The sequence below is a fragment of the Miniopterus schreibersii genome (genome assembly GCF_964146895.1).
Source record: "Miniopterus schreibersii genome assembly, chromosome: 9".
Lineage (NCBI taxonomy): Eukaryota > Metazoa > Chordata > Mammalia > Chiroptera > Miniopteridae > Miniopterus > Miniopterus schreibersii.
In genome coordinates, this window is record NC_138118.1 from 42,175,377 (window position 1) to 42,202,815 (window position 27,439).

General features: G+C 37.5%; 1 protein-coding gene across 2 annotated transcripts in view; it reads left to right on the plus strand.

The window, feature by feature from the left end:
* COG5 (component of oligomeric golgi complex 5) overlaps positions 1-27,439 on the plus strand; it is a 324,571-nt gene that overhangs the window by 230,697 nt on the left and 66,435 nt on the right. The window contains exons 12-14 of one of the 2 annotated variants that reach the window (XM_081146842.1): positions 10,610-10,814; positions 17,413-17,574; positions 19,916-20,015. In XM_081146842.1, the coding sequence (XP_081002968.1) occupies positions 10,610-10,814; positions 17,413-17,574; positions 19,916-20,015 (467 nt within the window). The remainder of the gene's footprint in view (positions 1-10,609; positions 10,815-17,412; positions 17,575-19,915; positions 20,016-27,439) is intronic. The other variant, XM_081146843.1, reaches the window with a different exon arrangement.

Below are 27,439 nucleotides of genomic sequence, written 5' to 3' on the forward strand. Positions count from 1 at the left end.
ACATGCTTTTCATCTTAGTTTGTTAATATGATGAAGTGTATTGGAATCAAGGTTCGACTGTCTGCCACCATGAAAACCAAACTTGTGAAATAGATGCTGGTGAAAAAGGAAAGAGATTTATTTGAGTGCTAGCATCATGAGAAATGGGGGCCTCTTGTCCAAAGCCCATCTAAGCATCTCAGTGCAGGCAGGGGTTTTTATAGGGAAGAAGAGGGAAAGCAGAACAAAGAGATCAGGAGGAGCTGTGGACATGCACGCAGTATCCTTGCTCGTCCCCATATGTATTTTTAGTGTCAGCACACTGGAACTGGTGAATTTTTAGCAAAATTCCTGCAGTTGGGTGTTCTGCATCAACCAAAGTCATGGTCAAGGCTGTTTCTCATACAAGCAGGAACTGGAACTGCTAATGCCTGCAATATGCTATTCAGGAAACTGTCAGTATGTGAGTTCCTTTTATCAGTTTGTTAGTAGATTTTATTCTAATTCCACTTTATGAAATGGAATGAGTCAGAGTAGTATAAAGTCTTCATTTTCTGTTATAGAATCACATTGATTGTTTTTAAAATGTTAAACCAACCATGAGTTCTTAGGATAACCCCCTTGGTCATAATGTTTTGTTCTTTTTATATATTCATGGACTAAATTTGCTGAATTTTTACATCTATACTCATGAAGGATATTATTCTTTTTTTTTCCCCATTTCTTTTTTTTCTTTTTTCTGTTTTTTTTTTTCTTTTTCATTTTTTGTATATTATTTTATTTTATGGATATTATTCTTTTTGTTTATTTGTTTTCCTGTTATGTTTTTGGTTTTGTTATCAGGGTAATGTTGGTCTCATAAAAAGAGTTAGTGGTGCATTCAAGATGTTGCTTCCCAAGCAATGTCATCAATTTGGCTTAAATAAACTCTTTTTTTAAACTAAAACTTTATTTTATTTTTTATATATCTTTATTGATTTCAGAGAAAGGAAAGGAGAGGGAGAGAGAGAGACAGAAACATCAATGATGAGAGATCCATTGATTGAGCCCGCAACCCGGGCATGTGGCCTGACCGGGAATCGAACCCCTATCGCCTGGATCCTAGGTCGACGCTCAACCACTGAGCCATGCCCGGCCGGGCTGGCTTAAATAAACTCTTAAAAATTTTCTTTAAAAAATAAATAAGTAATTAAACTGAGTTGTCAATTGATATTTCTTCCTTCAATTGTTTGATAGAATTTACCACTGAGGTTATCTGGGCCTGTGTATTTTCGTTGTAGAAATGTTTTTAACTAACAAGTTTAATAGATAATAAGGCTCTTCAGTGTATCTATTTCTTCTTGAGTGAGCTTTAGGAGTTTGTATCTTTCAAGGACTCTGTACATTTCATGGAAGTTTTCAAATTTATTGGTGTAAGGTTGTTCATAATTTCTTTATAATCCTCCTAACACCTGCTGAATATGTAATAAGATTAACTCTTTCATTCCTAATTTGGCTAATTTGTTTCTTCTCTCCTTTCCTAATCAATCTGTCTATGTCCTTTCCTAACCAATCTGTCTAGAAGTTTGTCAATATTATTCATTTTCTCTAAGAAGCAGTTTTTGGTTTCAGTGTTTTTATTGTTTTTCTGTTTAATTGATATCTGTTTAGATCTTTATTTCTTCTATGTTGGTTTTTATCTTTTCCTCTTTTTCTGTGTTTTTATTATTACTTATTTCATTCTTCCATTTTAGAGGAAGGGAAAGGGGGAGACATCTATTTGTTGTTCCACACATCCATGCATTCATTGGTTGATTCCTGTATGTGCCCTGCAAACTCAGTGTACTAGGACAACTCTCTAACCAGCTGAGCTGCCCCACTAGGGCTCTATTTCTCTGTTCTTAAGATGGAAGCTGAGGTCCTTGATTTGAGATTTGTCTTCTTTTCAAATATAGGTGTTTATACAAATGTCTCCCAAGTACTCCTTTAGTGACATTGCACAAACTTTCATATGTTGTGTTTTAATTTCCATTGAGTTGAGAATACTTGATAATTTCCCTTTTTGGTTTTTGTTTGTTTGTTTTTATGCACAACATGAGTTATTTATTTAGAAGCATGTTTTTTAGTTCCAAGTATTTAGTTCCAAAGATATTTTTCTTACTGATTCCTAATCTTAAACTGTTTGGGTTAGAGAACATACTTTGTATGAGTTGAAACCTTTTAAATTTATTCAGGCTGGTTTATGGCATCAGAAATTGTTGATCCCAGCCGGGCTTGGCTCAGCAGTTGAGCACTGACCTATGATCTAGGAGATAGTGATTTGATTCCTGGTCAGGGCACATGCCCCAGTTGTGGGCTCGATCCCCAGTAGGGGGCGTGCAGCAGGCAGCTGATCAACAACTCCCTCATCATTGATGTTTCTCTCTCTCCCTCCTTTCCTCTCTCTGAAATCAATAAAGACATTAAAAAAAAAAATTGTTGATCTGGGTAACTGACTCATGTGCACTTGAAAATAATAGGTACTTTGCTGTTTTGAATAATGTCAATTAACTAAATTTTGTGTGGTGTTTAGGTGTTCTATATGTATACTGATTTTCTTTTTTTCTCTCCAAAGCCTTTATTTCATTGCATTTTTCTTTTTTTTCCTTTTGTTTTAAATTTTATTTTTCATTAAAATATTACAGATGTCCCTTTTTCTCCCCAATGACCCATTCCACCCCATCCCTTCCCCCTCCCCAGTCCCTCTCCCCACCATTGTCCGTGTCCTTGGGTTGTGCATATATGCATATAAATTCTTTGGTTACTCTCTCCCCCTACACCCATCCGCCCTTCTCCATCCCTCTGACATTCGTCAGTCCATATATGCTTCCATGTCATTGAATCTATTCTGTTCATCAGTTTATAAAGTTCTTTAGATTCCACGTATAAACGAGATCATGTGATGTTTGTCTTTTGCTGCCTGGCTTATTTCACTTAGCATAATATTCTCCAGGTCCATCCATACTGTCCCAAAGGCTACGAGATTCTTCTTCTTTACAGCTGTGTAATTCCGTGGTGTAAATGTCCCACAGCTTTTTTATCCACTCATCTACTGGTGGGCACTTGGGCTGTTTCCAGATCTTAGCTATTGTAAACTGTGCTGCTATGAACATTGGGATACATATATTCTTTCTGATGAATGTTTCAGTATTTTTAGGATACTTTCCTAGGAGTGGAATCACTGGGTGAAACGGCAGCTCCATTTCTAATTTTTTGAGGAACCTCCATACTGTTTTCCATAGTGGTTGCACCAGTCTGTATTCCCACCAGCAGTATACCAGGGTTCCCCTTTCTCAGAGCCCTCCCCAGCACATGTTGTTTGTTGATTTGTTGATGGTGGCCATTCTGACAGGTGTGAAGTGATACCTCATTGTGGTTTTAATTTGCATCTCTCTGATGATTAGCGAAGTTGAGCATTTTCTCATGTGCCTCTTGGCCATCCATATGTCCTCTTTGGAGGAATGTCTATTCAAGTCCTTTGCCCATTTCTTAACTGGGTTGCTTGTCTTCCTCTTCCTGAGTAGTATGAGTTCTTTGTACACGTTGGAAATTAGCCCCTTATCAGATACATCCTTGGCAAATATGTTTTCCCAGACCATGAGGTTCCTTTGTATTTTGAGGTTGTTTTCTTTTGCTGTGCAGAAGCTTTTTAGTTTGATGTAGTCCCATATGTTTATTTTTTCTTTCGTTTCTCTTCATATCAGTGAAAAGTCCACTACGTGGGATGTCTGTGACTTGACTGCCTATGTTTTCTTCCAGGATTTTTATGGTTTCGTGACTTACATTTAAGTCTTTTATCTATTTTCAGTTTATTTTTGTGTATGGTGAAAGTTGGTGGTCTAGTTTCATTCTTTTGCATGTATCTGTCCAATTTTCCCAGCACCACTTATTGAAGAGACTGTCTTTACTCCATTGGATACTCTTGCCTCCTTTGTCAAATATTAACTGACCATAATGGCGTGGGTCTATTTCTGGGATCTCTGTTCTGTTCCATTGATCTATAGGCCTGTTGTTGTACCAATATCAGGCCATTTTGATTACAGTGGCTTTGTAATACATTTTGAAGTCTGGTAATGCGATCCCTCCCACTCTGTTCTTTTTTCTCAAGATGGCTGCAGCTATTTGGGGTCTTTTGGTTCCACATAAATTTTCGAAATGTTTGTCTAGGTCTGTGAAATATGCTGTTGGTATTTTAATAGGAATTGCATTGAATTTATAAATTGCTTTGGGCAGTATGGACATTTTAATGACATTAATTCTTCCAATCCATGAGCATGGTATATTCTTCCACCTGTTCAAATCTTCCTCTATTTCTTTCTTCAGTGTCACATAGTTTTCTGAGTACAGGTCTTTTATATCCTTAGTTATGTTTATTCCTAGGTATCTTATTTTTTAGTTGCAGTGGTAAATGGTATTGCTTTTTTAGTTTCTCTCTCTGAAAGTTCATTGTTGGTGTATAAAAATGCCACTGATTTCCGGATGTTGATTTTGTATCCAGCTAGCTTGCCAAATTCGTTTATCAAATCTAGTAGTACTTTGATGGAGTCTTTAGGGTTTTCTATGTACAATATCATGTCATCTGCAAATAATGACAGTTTTACTTCCTCCTTTCCAATTTGGATACCTTTTATGTTTTCTTCCTGTCTGATGGCTGTGGCAAGGACTTCCAGTACTATGTTGAATAAGAGTGGTGAAAGTGGACATCCCTGTCTTGTTACGGTTTTGATGAAAATGGTTTTAGTTTTTGCCCATTGAGTATGATGTTGGCTGTAGGTCTGTCATATATGGCCTTTATTATGTTGAGATATGATCCCTCTATTCCCACTTTGCTGAGATTTTTTATCAGCAATGGGTGCTGGATTTTGTCGAATGCTTTTTCTGTGTCTATTGATACGATCATATGATTTTTGTCCTTCATTTTGTTTATGTGATGTGTCACATTTATTGATTTGTGGATGTTGTACCAGCCTTGCATCCCCAGAATAAATCCCACCTGGTCATGATGTATGATCTTTTTAATGTATTTCTGGATCCGGTTTGCTAGTATTTTAGTGAGGATTTTTGAATCTATGTTCATCAGGGATATTGGCCTGTAATTTTTTTTCTTTGTAGTGTCTTTATCTGGTTTTGGGATTAGGATGATGCTGGCCTCATAAAAAGAGTTTGGGAGTTTTCCCTCCTCTTGAATTTTCTGGAATAATTTGAATAGAATAGCTGTTAATTCTTCTTTGAATGTTTGGTAAAACTCGCCTATAAATCCATCTGGTCCAGGACTTTTGTTTGCTGGGAGTTTTTTTTATTACTGCTTCAATTTCATTAGTTGTGATCGGCCTATTCAGGTTTTCTGCCTCTTCTTGATTCAGCTTTGGAAAGCTGTATGCTTCTAGGAATTTGTCCATTTTACCCATGTTGTCCAATTTGTTGGCATATAGTTGCTCATAATATTTTCTTACAATCCTTTGTATTTCTGTTGGGTCAGTTGTTGTATGGCCTCTTTCATTTCTGATTTTATTTATTTGGATCATCTCTCTTTGTTTCTTAGTGAGTCTGGCTAAAGGTGCATCAATCTTATTTACCTTTTCAAAGAACCAGCTCTTGGTCTCATCAATTTTTTGTAGTGTTTTTTCAGTCTCTGTGTCATTAATCTCTGCTCTGATTTTTATTATTTCCTTCCTTCTACTTCCTGGGGGCTTTTCTTGCTGTTCTCGTTCTAGTTCTTGTAGTTGTTGTGTTAGATGGTTCATTAGAGCTTTTTCTTGTGTCTTGAGATAGGCCTGTAATGCTATGAATTTTCCTCTCAGAACTGCTTTTGCCGTGCCCCATAGGTTTTGGGTTGTTGTCTGTTCATTTTCGTTACTTTCCATGAAGTGTTTGATTTCTTCCTTGATCTCATTGGTAACCTATTCATTGTTAGTAACATGCTATTTAACCTCCATGTGCTTGAATATTTTTGAGTTTTTTTTAAAGTGGTTGATTTCTAGTTTCATGGCATTGTGATCCGAGAAGATGCTTGATATGATTTCAGTCTTCTTATATTTGTAGAGACTTGCCTTGTGCCTTAACATCTGGTCTGTTTTTGAGAATGTTCCATGTGCACTTGAGAAGAATGTGTATTCTGCTGCTTTGGGGTGAAATGTTCTGTAAATGTTAATTAAATCCATAAGGTCTAGTGATTCATTTAAGGCCTGCGTTTCCCTGTTGATTTTTGTCTTGATGATCTGTCCAATGCTGACAATGGGGTGTTAAAATCCCCCACTATGATTGTGTTGCTGTCAATCTCCCCTTTAAAGTCCCCCAAGAAATTTTTTATATATTTAGGTGCTCCTATATTGGATGCATAAATGTTTAAAAGGGTTAATTTCTCCTGTTGGATTGATCCCTTTAGTATCATATAGTAACCATCTTTGTCTCTTGTTATGGTCTTTATTTTGAAGTCTGTTTTGTCAGAAATAAGAATTGCTATTCCAGGTTTCTTTTCCTTTCCATTTGCATGGAATATTTTACTCTGTCCCTTCACTTTTAGCCTGTGTGAGTCTTTTGCTCTCAGGTGGGTCTCTTGTAGACAGCATATATTTGGGTCCTGTTTACTTATCCATTCAGCTACCCTTTGTCTTTTGATTCGGCCATTTAATCCGTTTACATTTAAGGTTACTATTGATAAATACTTATTTAATGCCATTTTTCCCCTTTATGCTGATGTACCTTTCTTTCACTACTTCTTCCTTTTCTGAGAGCAGTCCTTTTAGCATTTCTTGCAATGCTGGTTTGGTGGCACTGAACTCCTTTAGCCCTTTTATGTCTGGACAACTCTTTATTTCACCTTCAATTTTAAATGATAGCTTTGCAGGATAAAACAATCTTGGTTGCATGTTCTTGCTTTTCATTACTTTGAGAACTTCATGCCACTCCCTTCCGGCCTGAAGATTCTCTGTTGAGAAATCAGCTGTCAGCCTTATGGGGGTTCTCCTGTAGGTCACTGCTTGTCCCTCTGTTGCCGCCCTTAATATTTTCTTTTTGTCCTTGACATTTGCCATTTAATTATGATGTGTCTTGGAGCGGGTCTCTTTTGGTCCCTCTTGTTTGGAACCCTCTGTGCTTCCTGAACTTGTGGGGCTTTCTCCTTCGCCAGCCTAGGGAAGTTTTCTATCATTATTTCCTCCACCAAGTTCTCTATCCCTTGCTCTCTTTCTTCCCCCTCTGGTACTCCTATAATGCAAATGTTGTTTCGCTCATGTTATCCGAAAGCTCCCTTAGCCTGTCCTCATGCTTTTTGAATGTTTTTTCTTTTTGCTGCTCTGATTGTGTGATTTTTTTCTACCTTGTCTTCTAAGTTACTCATTCTATCCTCTGCTTCACTGAGCCTGCTTTTAATTCCTTCCAGTGCATTCTTGACATCAGATACAGCATTCTTTATCTCTGTCTGAGTTTTATTTATGGTATATATCTCTTTTTCCATGTTTTCAGTAAGGTCCTCGATCTTATCATCTAGTGTCTTCTGAAGTTCCTTGAACATCTTCATCATCCATATTCTGAGCTCCATTTCTGATAACTTGCTTAACTCCATCTCATCAACGTCTTTTTCTGATGATGTTTCCTTTTCTTTAATTTGGTGGTTGTTTCTTTGTCTCCCCATTTTGGTAGTTCTTAGTGTTTGTATCTATACATTAGATATATTTGCTGTCCCCAGTCTGTGGGAGAGGGTTTTGTCTAGTGGGACCAGTGGAGCCCAGAGGTGTGTTTTCCTTACACTTCTGTGCTCTTTGCTCTAGGTGTGTCCCTCTTGTGGGTGCTCCTTTTGTGGTTTCTTTATGTTCTCCTGTTGTGTTTAGGTCTAGATTGTTGTTGATCAGTGTTTGGGAGGACCCTCCTCTCAGGTTTGCTAACTGTGTCTCAGCCCCAACCTCGTTGTGTAAGCTGTTGTACGGGTGCTGGCAAGGCAGGACAATTCACAACTAAACTTCCAGGAAATAAGAGGTATCTTACTAAACATCTTGACAGTCACAATGAAAACAACCCACGTGAAAATAGAACTGGGAGAGTGAAGGGAGAACACACACACACAAAAATGCTTTAAAAAAAGAGAAAGAAAAGTAACGCTTAGAGAGAGAGAGATGTGTATTGTTAATACTGGTGAAAATTTAGCAAATAATAATAAACTAAAATGTAAAAAATAGAGAAGCTACGGGGAGCTAACAGAAGCAGAGAAGAGAATCTGAAAGAAGGGCCAGCAAAAAATTAAGGGAGAGAATTGGAATAGGATAATAGTTGAAAATGAGAAAACAAAAATACAATAAAGAGAATAAGAGAAACTAACAGTCGAACAAAAAGACAGGAGGACAGAAAGAAGGATAACAAAAGAATGAAAGAAAAGTAGGAAAAGGAAAAAAAAAAAAGAAAAAAAAGTTATGCCAATGGATCGAGAGGAGAGAGAGTGATTTAGCCCAGGCAGGGAGGAAGTCCAGTAAGAGATTTAGGGCAAACTGTAGAGGAAAGTAGTAGACTTGGTTATAATGATAAAGCCCCAGTCATTAAGCAGGGATATCAAGAAAGTCTTGATATTAGAAGCCAGGATAAAACAAAACAAAGCAAATAGCCAAATCAAAACTAAAAACAAGCTAAGCAAGACAAAATTCTTTTATGAAAAAGAGGGAAAAAGAATTTAGCTAAAAAAATGTTTAAAAAAAATTATAAAATTTAAAAAAGAAGAAAAAACGAATTCTCTCCCCTTTCTCTTCTTCCTAAGGAAAAAAGAGAAAAAATAAACCCACAAACAAAAAACAAACAAAAAAACCAAAAAACCAAAACAGAACAAAACAAAAAAACAAAAGAAAAAAAGGTAGTCAATCAGGTGAGTTTTTTCTGGGCAACTTATGTTGTCTGCGGCTCACTCTTTTGTATGCTGATTCCCGTTGTCCTCGGAGGTACTAGTGTATCAGCCAATGTGAGGAGCAGTCTAGGTTTGGCTCTGGTGTCCTTAGGTAGATGGTTGATCTGAGGCTCTCTGTGGACCACCTCCTCTTGTCAGCTATTTTGCAACCTTGTAGTTGCCTGATCTTACTCCAGAGTCTTTTGTAGAGCCTTTAGGGTGCAGGGTGGCTAGTGTAGCTCAGGGTGTCACTCCTCTTAGAGGTGTCGCTGTCAGGCGCTCACTCTGCGGGCGTTAGTCTCTGCTCCACAGCCAGCTCCTCAGTCCCTACCCTGTCCTCTGATTCTAGTTCCCCAGGCTCTAGCCTTCTGCAGCTTCAGATTGATTTCAGCTTGTTGCCTTTTCTGTATGTGCCGTTTCGGCAGCCTGGGCTCAGTGTGTTCAATTAAAAACACATTCTGGTGAGCCCTTTGACTGCCCAGCCCCCAGCAGGGGTTTTCAGCCTTTCCTCCAGTTCCCAAACAACAGCCCCTGAGAGTCTTATTCCTGTAATGTCTTCCTGTGAGCTGCTCTCCCTTCCCCCTCAGGACTGTGCCCTGCGGGGTTGTCTGGGGCTTCAGTGAGCGGGACCCGACCCTTTCCTGTTGGGGGCGATGCTGGTGGCTGCAGGAGAGGCTGGTGGGCTCCGCCCCTCCCTGCTCAGCTCTGGTTGGCTGGTCGTCCCTCTGACCTTCTACTGTGCAGAGGGAAATCCCAGCCTCTGCTGGTCTGTCTGTGCAGTGCATGCGGGGAAGGTGGAAACTAGTTCCGCAGTCAAACTTGCAAAGGCACAAAGCAACACACAGGCAGAAAGTCCTCCCTGCCAGGTCCTGCTGCCCGCGCACCAAGGCCCCCAGCGGGAGGGGACCCAACGTCAGCTCCATGCAGCTGCCCGCACCGCTAGTCTCAGCAAAGCGGGAGCGGCTTCACGCACCACCACAGCGCCCCTCAGGGCTGGTCACAGATCCCAGCCTCTCCCACGGGGAGCTCAGGGCGGGAGGGCTCCTCCCCTCCCCTGCACCACGCAGATTCAGTGCTTTCTAGGGCTCAACACAGTGCTCCACAGGGAGGCAGAGGGTCCCTGTGTGCGGCTGCTCAGCGCATTCCTCTGGTCCCTTACCACTCAGGTTTCACAGACCTTGGGACAGCCTTCCCTATGGTGGGCACCCTAAGCACTAGACGCCGTTCGCAGGTATGTTTCTCTGGGTTTTTTAAGCTGGTTACATAGGATTTTAGGAGTCAATTGGGTCTGTGGCTGGGAGCCGGGGCGTTCTGCTGCTTCTCACAGGGCCACCATCTTCCCTCCTCTGTATACTGATTTTCTATGTACTTGTTTTATCAATCATTGAGAGAAGGGATTGAAATCTTCAACTATAATTTTCAATTTTTCTATTTCTTTATAGATTACATTTGAAAACATATGGTCCACAAATGTATCAATTGCAATGAATAGACTGGGTGGAAAATTACCGCTATCAGTTTTATTTATTTAGGTAGTTAGTTATTTTAAATTGAACTTATTGTGATTGCATTTGTTAATAGAATTATACCAGCATTATTTTAAAAGACTTCATTGGAATATATCTCTGGTTTGTCCTGTAACGTAGGCTGTTTGTCCCATCATCTTCATATACAAAAGAAACTTCTACTTGCTGCATTTTATTGTTTTATCTTTTATCTAATACATGTTATTGTTTTGCTTGGCAGCTTCTATGTTTTTGAAACAGGCATTTGAAGGAGAATACCCTAAACTATTGCGTCTTTATAATGACTTATGGAAGCGTCTTCAGCAGTACAGCCAAAATATTCAAGGAAAGTTTAATGCAAGTGGAACCACAGACCTCTATGTTGACCTACAACACATGGAAGATGATACACAAGACATATTTATACCAAAAAAGCCAGATTATGAGTATGTTTGTTTAATTAAATCTGTTTTTTGGCATATTAAGGATTTGTGTTAACATAATATTATGCTGGGATAGGTTCTCTCTCTGGTAGGAAAAAATTTGAATATACTCAAAATTGAACCTGAAAATCTCTTAGATCACTCATGTTTAGGAGCATCATAGGAAAACAACATGTATCTCAAGTTTAAAGCATCCACCTTTCCCTCCTATATCGAAAAAGTATTATTTTCAAATTTTTATTTGTATACCAAATCAATTGATTTGCATACCTTTAAACACTAGAATCATATTTAGAGTGCAGAGGCTGACTCAGAAATTGTTATCACCTACCTTGTATGAAAAGTGTTGGATAGATTCATGAGTCGTTTAAATGTTTGTTTCTCTTTCACTTAAAAAAAAGTACTTATAGTTGAATTGTATCCGCTGCAGTAAGAAGTTCTGACAGGTAAAACACAGGAAGCAGAAGTTTTGACTGGCAAAATAAGTGAAACAAGGGTAGGGTAGAATGATTGAATGACAGTATATTGTTTTGTTTTTTCTTTTTGAGAGTGTTTATTAAAGCTGGGGTATGAAACAAAGAAGGACTTAGGCTAGAAGAAGCAACAGGAGAGAGCCTAGGTGGGCTGCTTTGGCTTACTGAGAAATAATAGTCACAATGATAGAAGTGAGCAGAGGCAGGTCTGCTATTGGCTCACTTAACAGTTAGAGAAAAGAGGGTCTTGGAGACAGGTTCAGGGGGTTAGCCTGGGATGAGCTGCTGCTGACTATTGCTCCCCTGGCTTCAAGTCTCATGGGGACCTTTAGAGTTTAGGAGATACAGGCCTGAGAGGGAAGACAGGCAGGGGGGTGCTCCCGGAAGGGAGAGCACCATACTGTTTCCTTTAATAACTCTTCTGTGAAAACATGGAGATTAGATGAGGGCTAATGGAAGAGGGGACAAGAGGACTGAGCTCATGTATTGATCTACAAAGATCTAATAATATATTAGGTTTTTCAAAAAGTATATAAAATAGCATATATACCATCATTCTATTTCTGTTTTAGTTTTTAAATCCATATGCTCACACTTAAAAAAGGCCTGGAAATACATACTGCGAATCGTAAGAGTGGTTTATCTCTAGGAGGCAGAATTTTTATTTTGTATTTTTTGCTTTTTAAATTAAATGGAGAGAAAAAGTCACTGTGTTTTGACTAATGGGATGCCATTGTCACGTTTTGGAGACTAAATTCCTGCAAGTAGTTAGTGGGGAAGAGGAGCTATGATCCATATTTAAGAATCCCCAAAATGATGAGCTTACAAGGAAACAAATGCAGTGGGTTTTTAATGTTCTTTTGAGAAGTAAGGCAGAGAAGAAAACAAATTTGACCATGTTAGCTGAGCCAAAGGAAAGTTTTTTGTGTGTTTTTAATGATAGAGGGAGAGGTGAGAATGTTTGGAGGAAGAGATAGGAGATGCAGAAAAGAAGTAAGGAATGGAACAGGGCCCTAGGTGAATCAGAATGTAGAATTAAGGCACAAATAACCAGGTTAGCAATTATCATCCAATATTCATGCTGAATTTTCAAGAGTGGTAATTGCTTTGAAGAAAATAAAACAATATTATGTGATACAGTGTCTTATCTATGGTGCTCAGGGAATAATACATCTATAAGAAGGTGACATTGGCCTGAGGTGAAAATAATATGAAGGAGTCAGCCATGGAGGATTTTGAGTAAGATTTTTTCAACTAGAGAGAGAACAGCAAATTTAAGAGTCCTTGAGAAAATTACGATGGGGAGGTTTGAGGAATAGAAATCTGAAAACTCGGTGAATAAGGAAGAGAGGGGTATAAAACTGGGTCAGAGAGGGAAGAAAAAGTAAGATCATGTAGGGCTTTCTAGGCCATGATAGGGGTTTGGAGATCATTAGTTACAATGGAAACCAGTACTTTTAAACAGAGAAGTGATATGAAATGATAAATATTTTTAAATTAGTACTCTGGCTTCTACATAGATAACTAAGGGGGGAGTCACCACAGAGAAGGGAAATGGGGAATGTAAGCTATTTTGTTTATTCAGACAAGAGATGATAATGGTTTGAACTAGGATGAGCGGATGAGACGGTAAGAATTGGTTAGATTGATTTAAGATTTAGTTGAGAGGGCAAGCCAATAGATTAGATTTGAGAGGAAAAAAAGAATCAAGGATATGCTTGGACGAAGTTTGGGAGAAGACTGTTAAGACTGGAAGATATTGTTTTGTTCATAGAATAGTGTTGAATTAGGGCTTTACTTTTGGAACTGTTGAATTAAAGATGCAAATAGAGTTATTGAAAAGGCAGTTGAATGTGAATCAATGCTAGAAATACATTTTTGGGAGTCATCATTATATAGATTTTTTAAAATCATGGAATTGGAAGAGATTGAATAGGGAAGATATATATGAAGGTAAACAAAAACCCTGGCCTAAGACAGGCACTCCAAAATTCATAGATTGGGCAGAAGAATGGCCACCTGCAACAGAGACTAAGCCAAAAGAAAATGTGAGAAGAAAAATTCACAATATTGTGGGACCCCAAAGAGTGAATTTTGTTTAAGTTGAAGGCAGATTAGTTAACTGTGTAATATGCTACTGAAAAGTTGAAGATTAGGACTGATAATTGATTTCTTAACAGCAAAATAAAGTTTTTGGAGGCCTAGATGTGAATGGTAGATACAAAAGCATTATTAGAATTGATTAATGACACAGTAGGAGAAGATCGATTTTTGAGGTGGAAACACTCCACTGACCCACTCCAGTGAAGCTGGTTAAAACTGAAAATAAGTTAAAGCCTCTGAAAATGATCCTAAAAGCAAACAGCAAATGAAAAATCATTTACTCAAAATCTATGAAAATTCAGTAAGAAAGAATTCCGTTAAGAACCTGTAATATTTGAGCCAAAACTGTTTCTTCCCTCCATTCTCCCATCTCAGCAAGGCATTCACTCTACTTCAGACTGCAGCAACAAAGAACAAAAGGCTTCCTTTGCCCTGTCAATTTAAGAAACTTCCAGATCTTTAGAGAAATTTTGTAAGAGTTTATTTGAGCCAAACTGACAACATATTCCAGGGAGCAAGACCTCAGATGCTCTGGGGAATAACAGATCTGCAGCTTCTTTCATGCATTTGAAATTAAGGAGGAGTTGTAAGGAAGACTGGAGAAAGTAAGGTGGATGTTGTATTACAGGATAGTTAACGAGATTATGTGCTCTCTTGAGGGTTGATACCTCCCTCAAGGGGTATTACTTATGGTATTTCAAAAATGTGTAACCTAGAGAAATGGACAGGGTTGCCTTAAAATGTTTACCTAAAGAAGCTATAGGCCTGGGGCATAACTACTCACCATGACCAGTCCAATTAGGAATTTATGATCAGATTACTCTGTGAGGTTACTTTCCATAGAACCTCTTTTTTCATCTACAGCCTCCATCTCCCATCTGGAGGGCTTTCTTTCTTGGAGGAGGAGAGCCTCCGCATTTTTCATTTTGCCTACAGCTTCCCATAGCTGAGTCTAAGTTCAGGCAAATGAGATCAAGAGATGTGTGCTCCATATTGTGCCCAAGCACCACTCAAGGAGTGGCATTTCTACCTTGTTGTGGCTCCCTGAAAATACTGGTGTCTCAATAAACCTTCCCCTGGCTTTTGAATAGTGGTTCGTGCCAGGAAATGCAGGCTAAGAGGACCTCAGGCTGCTGCCCCACTTCACCAAGTTCCTAAAGTGTTAACCTGAGGCTTTTTCTTAAGACAGTTTGATGCTGACCAGAATCTGATATCTTAAGGGCTTAATGATTAAGGAAGGGAGTGGATGGATAGAAAGGAGAAAGGACCATGTTAAAGAAATGGAGTTTCTGTGCAGTTACAGATTTTATTGAAAACAACAATCTAAACATCTAGGAAGCTCAACAAACTCCAAGTAGGATTAACTCAGACCACAAATAGACAAGTTGTATTCCATTTAACTCATTTAAAATTTACTTACATATTTATTTATTTTGTATCACTTTCATTATCATGTAAACTTTGAGGGCAGAGGATTTTTCTGACCTCACTGCTACATTTCCTGCACTTAGGAAGTACCTGGCAAATTGTGGAGTTAATAATATTTGTAGGAGGGAAGGAAATAGGGGAGAGTAGGGGTGTGGGGAAATTATTCTTAAGCTTGGAGATCTTAGGGTTGGAGCAGTTCAAAATGTTGACTCAGATATGGAAGCTCCATAGTAGAGCTAAAAAAAGGTGGATGGACTTCTGACACAGGACAGAAAAAGTTGGAAAAGTTACCTGTTTTGACATTGTAGCCACCAAGGATCTTTATAGCACTGGAGACCTGGAAGAGTGTTAGTACTTACAATTCAGTGCTAAAATTTCTGTGGAAGAGGGAAGAAGCTGCTACTTCTTTTTAAAATTTATTGGGTTGACATTGTTTAATAGAATTATATAAGCTTGGGGGGTGTATAATTCTATAATAGTTCTTCTGTGTATTGTATTGTGTGTGGGAAGAAGCTTTTAAGGTTAGTAAATGACAGGAGGAAAAATAGAGAAGACATTTCAATAGATAGCATGGACTTCAATAGAGGATTGCTTCTGACAGATTTAGACACTAGTTCTTCACGTTTTCATTGTGGTCTTTCTATCTTTATCTGTTATAGAAGTTATAGTTAGCACTTTACCTGCATATGTCTTTACTAGAGTGTAAAACATTTTTAAATCTGTATTTTCCTAGTGCGTAACAATGACCTGGTACATGGTATCCCCAATAAATAGGTGTCAAGTGAAATATTTATTGAATGAGAAAGTGTTAAGAGATAACCATGGAATTATGATGTAGGAGTCAAGAGCATTCTGACATCTAGGTCTTATCAGTTGACCAGAAAGGGTGGGAAAGGAGAAGGCCAGGTTTTATATACATGAAGGAGCAGGCCATATGTTTTCAAGGTTAATATTTAAGGCAAAGGGGAATTTATTTTTAAAAAAGAAAAGAAAAAGACAGTGGTAGGGCAAAAGAAAGAGAGTGGTAGGGCTGGTAAAAGGATCCTAAACAGGAATGATGTGAGAAGATATGAAGTTAATTATAGGAGTAAGAAAGCAGATGGAAATAATGATAGACATTTGATAGTAATTGTCGAAGGAAAACTATAAGGCCCAATAATTGGACTGCTAAATAAAAATCAACACAAATAACTGAAGACATGGGCAGAGCAAGGAGGAAAGAAGTGTTTAATAGGTTATATTTTTTGTTTATAAAGAATATTATAAAACAAATTAGCTTAGAACTCCAATTGGGAGTATTTATGTGACTGTAGGACTTTAACAAGTACTTTTTATTTTCTCCTCCTTGTTACGAACAGTTTTGGCGTGGGAAGGCTGGTAAAAACCTAGACCTGCGTGTGTACTTCCCTGTCAGTCAGGAGCTTTATGGGAGGTGGTAGCTTTGGGTGAGGAAGGTTAAGCTAGTGCAGCGATTTTCAACCAGTGTACCACAGGAATTTTTATTTTTTGAAGAAATCCTCTACAGTCTCTCTCCTTTTTAAATAATGTTTATTGATTGATTAATTTTAGAGAGGGGGGGATGGGGAGAAGAAAGAGAGAAAGGGAGAGAGAGGGAAGGAGAAACAAACATTGATTTGTTTTTCCACTTATTTATTCATTCATTGGTGGATTACTATATGTTCCCCGACCGGGGATCAAACCCACAACCTTGACTCATCGAACAGCACTCTAACCAACTGGGCTACCCGGCCAGGACAACTGTAAGAATTTTTAAAACATGCAATACCTGACTATTTAGTCAGAGGCACTTACCTCTTTTTCCTTAGATTGTCAAATAAAAAAATGACAACAGCAACACAATAGCTGTCTGGTGTGAATCCCGGTCTTGAACCATAAATATATAGGTCATATAATAAATAGAGTTGCATCTTATTGGTCATGTTGCATAATGAAGTTGCATTTGATTGGTTAGTTCTTGATACCAGAAATCCTTATGTACAACTATAGGCACCTAATTTTTTTTAAAGTCACGTTGGAGCAAGTAGGGTAGGTAATTACTATTGTTGTTGGGTGGGTGTTTTTTTTGTAAGTCAATCAAAGTTATACCTATTTTTTGTCAGATAGCAAAAAATATATTTTTTTGGTGTACTGCAGAATTTTGGCAATTAGTTTATGTGTGTCATGAGAAGAAAAAGGTTGGAAATTGCTGAGCTACTAGAACATGTCTCTGCAGACCTGATACTGTATAAAGACAGGATTTGCTAAGTAAAGGCATAGCCCCATTAGAATTAAGACTTTACAGTGTTATTCTTTGAGTTTCAAGTGACAAACTTTGCTTCAGTAGGTACTGGTTCATATTATATTACATTTATATGTAGGAATTATATATAAAATAAAATGTTTAGTCCTTAATAAATGTTTGATTATGAGATGTATTTCTGTTTATACATTTTTAAACAAAATGTTTTTTTCTGCATATAGAGTTACATTTTATTTAGGAGATACGTTTTTTTAAGTAAAGGCACTTTTATAGCCTGATATAATAGCACTTAGTTTTTTATAATTAAGTCCATTTTTAATAAATTTTGTTTCCACAGCCCAGAAAAGGCTTTAAAAGACTCACTACAGCCCTATGAGGTTGCTTATCTATCAAAATCCGTATCTCGGCTCTTAGATCCTATCAACTTGGTTTTCCCCCCTGGCGGTCGTAATCCTCCATCTTCAGATGAACTGGAAGGTATTATTAAAACTATAGCAGGGTATGTATTTTGTACATAATGGCATATTATTAAAATGCCTGCCATATTTGTTATGTATGATAGCAGTATATTTTTAATTTATCTTAAATTATTTAAGTAATTAGTCCTTCAGTTAAATCAGGAGTTTTATAGTGAATGAGTGCACATAAAGTAAGTACTTGAGAGTCCAATTAATAAAACCATTTAAATACAGTATAAAAATAGTCTGTTTTAATTATTCTGTATCTTGTCAGTGATGCAAAGTAAACCTAATTCTTTATGCCATAGTAAATTTCTACTTTTACACAGGAAAATATAGGAATATTTTTATAAATCAAGAAGCTAAACCATAGAGGTTAATGTTTCTTATCTTAAATCCAGAAAGTACTTCATGGCATACACAGGTTTATAATCCTGACTAGCCTTCTTGTGTTTGCTATTTTAAGCTTTCTAAGTGAATGTGACAGCTTTTAAAATTCCCAAAAGGGAAGGTATCCTAACAGAGATGCCACCTGAATGCTAGCAGACAATGTAAATTATACTCTTGCCTTAGACATTTACAGTTACCCAGATTAATTTGCAATCGCAACTATCAGTTCCTGTCATGGTTAACAAATTGTCATAACAGTAGGTCTTTACATTTGGAAATGAACACTTTGAGGAGTGAATAGTAGTTAGGCAATATAGGATGGAAGTATAGAAATGGCTAGATTCTTTTAGACTGTAAATTTGATGATGATGATTCTGAGGCCTGTGAGAATAAGACTAAAAAGACACAGGTATTCCCTAGCTGGTTTGGCTCAGTGGTTAGAGCATCGTTCTGCATACTTAAGGGTTTCGGGTTAGATTCCTAGTCAAGGGCAGGTACCTGGGTTGCAGGTTTGCTCCCTGCCCCGACCATGTACTGGAGGCAACAGTCAGTGTGTCTCTTTCACATCGATGTTTCTTTCTCTCTCTCTCTTCCTCCCTCCCTCCCTCCGTTCCTCCTTTCCACTCTCTCTGAAAAAGCAATGGAAAAAATATCCTCTGGTGAGGATTAACAACAACAAAAAAGTGAACATTAAAGAAATTATATCTCGCTATTGTATGAAAGGACATTTTTGTCACACACAGTATGAACTAGTGTTGTTTCAAAGTCCATTTTCTTCATATAGAGAATCTGCTAAGTGCCAAATTTATTCTGCTACTTCAGAGACAATAATTACTGCTTTCTACCTCTGTGGGTTTTCAAGCAATTTTTAACTCCTAGCATTCTTTCACTACTTTGTTTTTGATTGGTAGTCAACTCAAATGTCCCAGTTAATTCAATATTAAAGTTGAAAATAAACATGACAAAGAAATGCTTTAAGAATTCAAAATTTAAATTAAATTCTTGCCTCGCAGGGTTTGGCTCAGCGATTGAGCATCAACCTACGATTCAGGAGATTGCAGTTCGATTCCTGGTCAGGGCACATGCCCAGGTTGCGGGCTTGATCCCCAGTTGGGGGCATGCAGGAGGCAGCCGATCAATGACTTTCATCATTGATGTTTCTATCTCTCTCTCTCCCTCTCCCTTCCTCTCCCTGAAATCAATAAATATATATATATATTTAAAAATTAAATTCTTGTTATGCTTTTGATATATTTAAAAAGCTACCCAAAATAACGTGAATGGGCATAATTTCTAGAAACTGAGTGTCTTTATGTATCACGTGTAATTTATATTTTTAGCCCATGTCCTTTCAAGGTCATCATTTCCATTCAAGAGCTGTCATTTCCTTGCAGATGTCCTATGCAGTGCATCTAATTGCACTTATCAGTATTAACAAGAATGCTACTTTAAAAATTTGTACACAATTTACTCTCATAATCACAGCCTGAACCCACATATGGGATGCTTTTATTAATGAGAAACTGGTCATTAACCAAGCCATCTCAAAGTACTTTTTTCTGATGCTGAATTTAGGAGGGAATATGAAACAGTGCAGTCAATCTTTTCTTTTTTTAATCTTCACCCGAGGATATTTTTTTCCATTGCTTTTCAGAGAGAGTGGAAAGGGGAGAAAGAGAGAGAAACATCTATGTGAGAGAGAGACATTGATTGGTTGTCTCCCACACGTGCCCTGACCGGGGCCGGGGATCAAGCCTGCATCCAAGGTGTGTGCCCTTGGCCAGAATCAAACTTGAGACCCTTCAGTCTGAGGGGCAATGTTCTAACTACTGAGCCAAACCGGCTAGGGCTGCAATCAATTCTTACAAGCAAGCAATGAAATCTATAAAAAGAATTACCATATTGCTTATTGGTTTTAGGTTTATATGTTGTTCTTTACTTTGCTGATGAACAGTGCTGCTAATAATTAAAGTTTGTTCTTGTTTTCTCCAGCGAACTAAATGTAGCTGCTGTTGATGCAAACCTCACATTAGCTGTGTCAAAAAACGTGGCAAACACCATCCAGTTATACGGTGTAAAATCGGAACAGCTTGTAAGTGGTATCCCTTCTGTAAACTCATGATTTTGTTTAAAATTCCAAATTATACAATACTATACTAACTATAAATATTGAATTGACTGAATATTTATTTACTGGCATTTTTACTTTAGTGAACTTTTGAAACTTTCTGATGAATTTAAACCAGACAAAAATGTTATATCTGTTAAAAATTGGCTCTTCTACCATTGTTATACTTTCAGAATGCAGACAGGTTTTGTTTTGTTTTGTTTTTTATTATTGAATTTATTGAGGTGACAGTGATTAGTATGAACATATAGGTTCCAGGTGTGGGTTTCTATGTTATAAGATCTATATATTGCACTGTGTGCCCACCATTCAAAGTCATATCTTCTCCCATCAGCATATATTAGCACCCCCCTTCCCGACCACCCCCTTCCCTCTAGCAACCATCACATTGCTATTTGTGTCCACGAGTTTCAATTTTATATCCCACATATGAGTGAAATCATATGGTTCTTACCTTTTTCTGACTTATTTCACTTAGCATAATATTCCCAAGGTCCCATGTTGTTGCAAATGGCAGTATTTCATCCTTTCTTATGGCTGAGTAGTATTCCATTGGGCACATGTACCACATCATCTTTATCCAGTCCTCTATCACAGGACACTTTGGTTGTTTCCATGTCTTGGCCACCATGAATAATGCTGCAATGAACATAGGGGTGCATATATCTTTGTGAATATATGGTTTTGAGTTTTTTGGGTATATATCCAGGAGAGGGATTGCTGGATCGTATGGTAGCTCTATTCTTAATTTTTTGAGGAATCACCAGACTGCTTTCCATAGTGGTTGAACCAGTTTATGTTCCCACCAGCAGTAAATGAGGATTCCCTTTTCTCAACAACCTCTCCAATACTTGTTATTGCTTGTCTTGTTGATAATAGCCACTCTAACAGGTGTGAGGTGGTATCTCGTAGTTTTGATTTGCATTTCCCTAATTGCTAGTGAGGTTGAACATCTTTTCATATATATATTGGCTGTTCATATGTCTTCTTGGGAGAAGTATCTGTTCAGGTTGGGTTGTTTGTTTGGTTTTGAGTTTTATCAGTTCTTTATATTTTGGATATTAAACCTTTTTTGGAGCTACTATTTGCAAGTATCATCTCCCATCTGGTTGGCTGTCTCATTGTTTTGCTGTCAGTTTCTTTTGCTGTACAGAAGCTTTTTAGTTTGATATAGTCCCATTCATTTATTTTCACCTTTACTTTCCTTGCCTTTGGGGTCAAGATCATAAAATGTTCTCTATGACCAAGGTCCATAAGTTTGGTACCTATGTTTTCTTCTATGTAGCTAATTGTTTTGTGTCTTATATTTAAGTCTTTAACTCATTTTGAGTTAATTTTTGTACTGGGGACAAACTGTAATCCAGTTTCATTCTTTTGTGTGTGGCTTTCCAGTTTTCCAAGCACTATTTATTGAGTAAAGACTGTTTTTACTACATTGTGTGTTTCTGGCTCCTTTTTCAAAAATTATCTGCTCATATATATGTGATTTTATATGTGAGCTCTCACTTCTGTTTCACTGATCTGTCTGTTTCTGTACCAATACCATGCTGTTTTGATTATCATAGCTCTGTAATATAATTTGAAGTCAGGTAGTGTGATACCTCCAGCTTCATTCTTTTTTCTCAGGATTGCTTTGTCTATTCTGGGTCTTTTGTGGTTCCTTATAAATCTGATGATCTCTTGTTCTATTTCTTTAAAAAAATGACATTGGTATTTTGATGGGGATTATATTAAATCTGTATATTGCTTTGGGTAATATGGCCATTTTAATGGTTAATTCTTCCAATTCATGAACATGGGATATTTTTCCATTTTGTTGTGTCTTTTTCAATCTCTTTTAATAATGCTTTGTAATTTTCAGTGTATAGATCTTTCACTTTCTTTGTTAAGTTTATTCCTAGGTATTTTATTCTTTTGATTGCAATTGCAAAAGGAATTTTGTTTTTTAATTTCTTTTTCTGAAGTTTTGTTTTTAGTATATAGGAAGGCAATGGATTTTTGTACATTGAATTTGTATCCTGCAACTTTCCTGTATTTGTTTATTGTTTCTAATAGTTTTTTGGTGGTGTCTTCAGGGTTTTCTATATACAGAATCATGTTCTCCACAAAAAGTGACAGTTTTACTTCTTCCTTCCCCATTTGGATACCTTTTATTTCTTCTTTCTTTTTTTTAAAGACATTTTATTTTATTTTTTTTTATCTTCACCTGAGGATATTTTTTACACTGCTTTTCAGAGAGACTGGAAGGTAGGGGTGGGGGGGAGAGAGAGAGAGAAACAGACATTGATGTGAGAGAGACACATTGATTGGTTACCTCTCACACACCCCGACCCCGACCAGGGCTGGGGATTGAGCCTGAAACCAAGGCACATGCTCTTGGCCAGAATCAAACGTAGCCCCTTCAGTCCATGGGCTGACGCTCTAACCACTGAGCCAAGCAGACTAGGGCTGGATGACTTTCGTTTCTTTCTCTTGCCTTATTCCTCTGGCTAGGACTTCCATAACTATGTTGAATAAGAGTGGTGAGAGTGGACATCCTTGTCTTGTTCCTGATCTTAGAGGAAAAGCTTTCAGTTTTTTAGCATTGAGTAAGATATTAGCTGAGGATTTATGATACATGGCCTTTATTATGTTGAGGTACTTTCTGTTTATTGAGTGTTTTAATCATAAATGGATGTTGTATCTTATCAAATGCTTTTTCTGCATCTATTGATAAGATCATATGATTTTTATCCTTTCTTTTGTTAATGTGGTACATTACATTGATTGATTTACATGTTGAATAATCCTTGTGACCCTGGAATGAACCCCACTTGATTGTGATGTATTATTTTTGTGATGTACTGATGTACTTGATTTGCTAGTTTTTTGTTTAGGATTTTTGCATTTGTGTTCATCAGAGATATTGGTCTGTAGTTTTCTTTTTTTGTGTTATCCTTGCCAGGTTTTGGTCTCAGGGTTATATTGGCCTCATAAAAGGTGTTAGGAAGTATTGATTCTTCTTCAGTTTTTTAGAAGAGTTTGAGAAGAACAGGTTTTAAATCTTCTTTGAACATTTGGTAGAATTCACTAGTGAAGCCATCTGGTCCTAGACCTTTACTTTTTGGGAGGTTTTGGATGGCTGTTTCAATTTCCTCTCTGCTGATCAGACTATTTAGATTTTCTAGTTCTTCATGATCTAGTCTGGGAAGGTTATATATTTCTAGAAACTTATTTATTTCTTTATGTCATTGAATTTGGTGGCATATAGTCTTTTATAACATTCTAGTATGATCCTTTGTACATCTGTGATGTCTGTGGTGACTTCTCCTCTCTCATTTCTGATTTTGTTTATATAGCTCTTATCCCTTTTTTCCTTAGTGAGTTTAGCCAGGAGCTTGTTAATTTTATTATTCTTTTCAGAGAACCCGCTCTTTGTTTTATTAATTTTTTTGTATAGTCTCTTTGTTCTCTATTTCATTCAATTCTGCTCTAAATTTTTTGATTTCCTTCTGATGTTGGGTTGCTTTTGTTCTTTTTCTAGTTCTTTAAGATGTGATATTAGGCTGTTTACTTGGGATTTCTCTTGTTTTTTGATGGCCTGTAATGATATAAACATCCCTCTTATTACTGCTTTTGCTGCGTCCCAGAAGTTTTGATATGTTATATTGTCATTCCCATTTGCCTCTCTATATCTTTTAATCCCATCTTTTATTTCTTCTTTGATCCAGTCACTTTTCAGTATGTTGTTTAATCTCCATGTATTTGTGGGTTTCTTTACTTTCTTTTTGCAGTTTATTTCTAATTTCAAGGCATCGTGGTCAGAGAATATGTTTGGTATAATTTCAGTCATTTTGAATTTGTTGGTGCTAGTTCTGTGACCCAACATATGGTCTGTCCTTGAGAATGTTCCGTGTGCACTGGAGAAGAATGTGTAATCTGATATTCTGGGATGAAAGGCTCTGTAAATGTCAATTATGTCCATTTGATCAAGCATTTCATTTAAGGTTGATATTTCTTTATTGATTTTTGATTTAGTTAATCTGTTTAGAGCTGTCAATTGGGTATTAAGGTCCCCAACTATGATTGTGTTTTGATCTGTTTCTCCCTTTAGTTCTGTGAGTAGTTGCTTTATATATTTTGGTGGTCCCTGGTTGGGTGCATCTCTATTAAGAAGTGTTATGTTTTCTTGATGTAGTGTCCCCTTTATCATTATCAAGCGTCCATCTTTGTCTCTTATTACCTTTGTTGTCTTGAAGTCTATTTTGTCAGATATAAGTATGGCTGCACCAGCTTTTCGGTGGATATTATTTGCTTGGAGAATCATTTTCCACCCTTTTACTTTGAATCTGTCTTTGTCTTTGCAGCTTAGATATGTCTCTTGTAGGCAGTGTATGGTTGGGTTTTGTTTTTTGGTCCACTTTGCTACTCTGTGCCTCTTTATTGGTGAATTCAGACCATTTACTTTTAGGGTAATTATTGATGTATGGGGATTTCCTATAGTCATTTTATCTTTCGTTTTCTGGTAGCTCTGTGCCTCCATTGGTTCTTTTCCTTTGTACTATGTCTATTGCTTTTTTTTGGTGGTGTTTCATACTTCTCTCTGTGTCCTCTTTTTTTAAGCTTTTCTCTGTGTCTTCTTTTCTCTGGTTTGAGAATTTTTGTATGTGGTTACAATTAGGTTTGTAAAATATAAAGTTGCATATAGGTATTTGCAGAGCTGCAATCTTGAAATCTCTCTCATTTATATCACATATTTTTATGTGTTCCAGCTTGCTTTCTGGCAGTTTTTCATTTTCTTTTTGATCATTCTCGTTACCATGGTTATTCGTGGTATTTGCTACTCTACTTTCTCTAGGCAAGAATAGCCCCTTCAATAGCAGTGTTCTCTGAAGAGTTCTTTCTACTATTTTCCAGTAGATGGGGCTGAATCACCAGATTTTTTTTTAACCTCTCTGATCTCCCAGACTTGACCTCCATGGCTTCCGTTAGACAGTACAACTTGGGGGTGGGGTTTGTTTTGCCCTCACCATAATGGGAACCCCCGACCTCTATGGGGTCCCGCTCCAATCACCAAACCTGGGGCTCAGTAGCAGAGGGAAACAGAAGTTCTACTGCAATAGCTCTGTTTACTGATGATAGGCTCCTTGACCCAACACCGAGGGCAACGGGAGGCAAGTTTTGGCGGTCCAAGGTGCTGTAGGGTTCTGTGGTTCCATTTCTTTCTCAGAAACACCACCGCCCAACAGTGGATAGCCTCCCAGCAGAACCCCGTGCTCTGTCAGGTGTCTGATAGCTCAGTCCCTCTTATTTCTGCTCGACCTTCTGGACTGCCCCCCAGAGGTCTCTGTTCCTCCAGCTTTCTCCCCTCTCTCCACAGCGAGGCCACAAGCTCCCTGATGTAGGGATGCTTCTGAGGGCCCTCTGAGCTTCCCGCCTTTCTCGTCTCCTCACTTATTCCTGGTTGCCCACCTTTAGATGTTTCAATGCACTGATCTCTCAGACGTGCCTTTGTGTTGAGGTGGGAATTCTTTGTTGAATTATAGTTGGTTAACTTGTTGAAATTTCAGGGAGAGAGGACAAGGGGATCTCTCATGCTGCCATTCCTCTGACATACTCCATAACATAATTGGGGACAGGTTTTTTAAAATAAGGCTTTTTAAAAAATGTATGTGCCACTTTGTGGGCTAATTACATATTTTTTAAAATAATAATTAGTTCAGATTGATCAAATTTCCCCTTTTATATGACCAGTCACTCCAGATGTAGTGTGAAATTGACTTGAACTAAAGATTAGAGGAAGTGAGTGCTTAAAATTGTAATAGAAAAATGTTGATTAACTTTCTAAAGGTTCTAACCGTAGAGCATGGAAGTTTAACCCTAAAGTTATTCTTTCTGAAACAGCTGTTTGCATGTACAGGGTGTCCCCAAAAAATGTATACACACTTTAACAGCTGATAGCTCAATTGATGTTTCTTTCTCTTCAGATTAAACCCATTGGAATTAATAATGGTTTAAAAGTGTGTATACATTTTGTCGGAACACCCTGTATTTAAAACAATAACTAACTGAATCATAATCTTAAGTCTGTGCATTAATGTTATAAAGTTAAGGACACATTTAACTTTATCTATGTGTGCTAACTGAAATCTAAAGAATAAGGCTTTAATATTTAGTATTTTCAACTGTCATTGATGAACTAATTTTAGAGAATGCCAAAATCTGACATCTCGACTATCTTTATGGGGTAGTCAACCATACTTTTTAACTTCTTTGACTGTTCCCAACTAAAATGTCAGAAAACAAAGTAACCTTGTTTTACCTATGTCCTAGTAGTTCCACTTGGTTCTGGAATCATTTTTAGGGTAAGTTGGTAACAAATTGAACTGAAGGAATTTGTATGAAATGATCCTTGATGGTAACAGTCATATCATGAGGCTTCCTACTTTTATTTCCAAATGATGGCCAGATTTTTTTTGCATATTAATATGGTGCTGTTTCCCATTCAGATGTTCTTACAGCCTTGACAACTAAAGTAGAAGCATCTTTTTTAAAGCTTTGGTTATTGAAAACTGGCCCCATAGAGATCATCACAGCTCTTTGTAGGTAATTAGATAACTAATTTTTCTCTTAAGCTTCTTTTTAATAGAAGCTTTATTATGTTTATCACTTAGTTTATTTCTGTAAATGAAATTCAGTACTATATCCAATAGAGTTTAGTGTAATTACGGAAAATTTCAGGAAGATAATCCTAATGAGATGATCCCACCTAAGGACATTAGAAGAAAGGGCCAGCGTATGTATAGGAAATATTTTACTTTTTGGCCGCAGGTAGGATGCAGTGGTAATGGTGACTTGTGACTTCAATTAAGGTAATAATGGCAAAAGGCATTGAGAAAATAAAAATAAAGGACATGGACAATGGTGGGGAGAGGGACTGGGGAGGGGGAAGGAACGAGGTGGAATGGGTCATTGGGGAGAAAAAGGGACATCTGTAATATTTTAAACAAAAATAAAATTTTTTAAAAAAGAGAAAATAAAAATATGTCAACAAGCATCTGATTAAATTGATACTGCTGGTCAAATAGTCTGTGACCCTAAATTACTCTGTCCTACCAAATATTCTATGCTAACGGTTAACAGAAAGTCATTGACTTTAAAAATTTTAAAGTGGCTTTGGCCAGATTGTTTAGTGGTTAGAGCGTTGTCCCCATACACCAAGGTTGCCAGTTCAATCCCTGGTCAGGGCACATACAAGAATCAACCAATGAATGCATAAATAAGTGGAACAACAAGTATCTCTCTCTCTCTCTTGCTCTCTCCCCCCTTTCTTCTCTCTCTAAAATCAGTAAAAACATAGTTTTTAAAAATAAAAATTCTCACCCAGCCGGCATGGCTCAGCGGTTGAG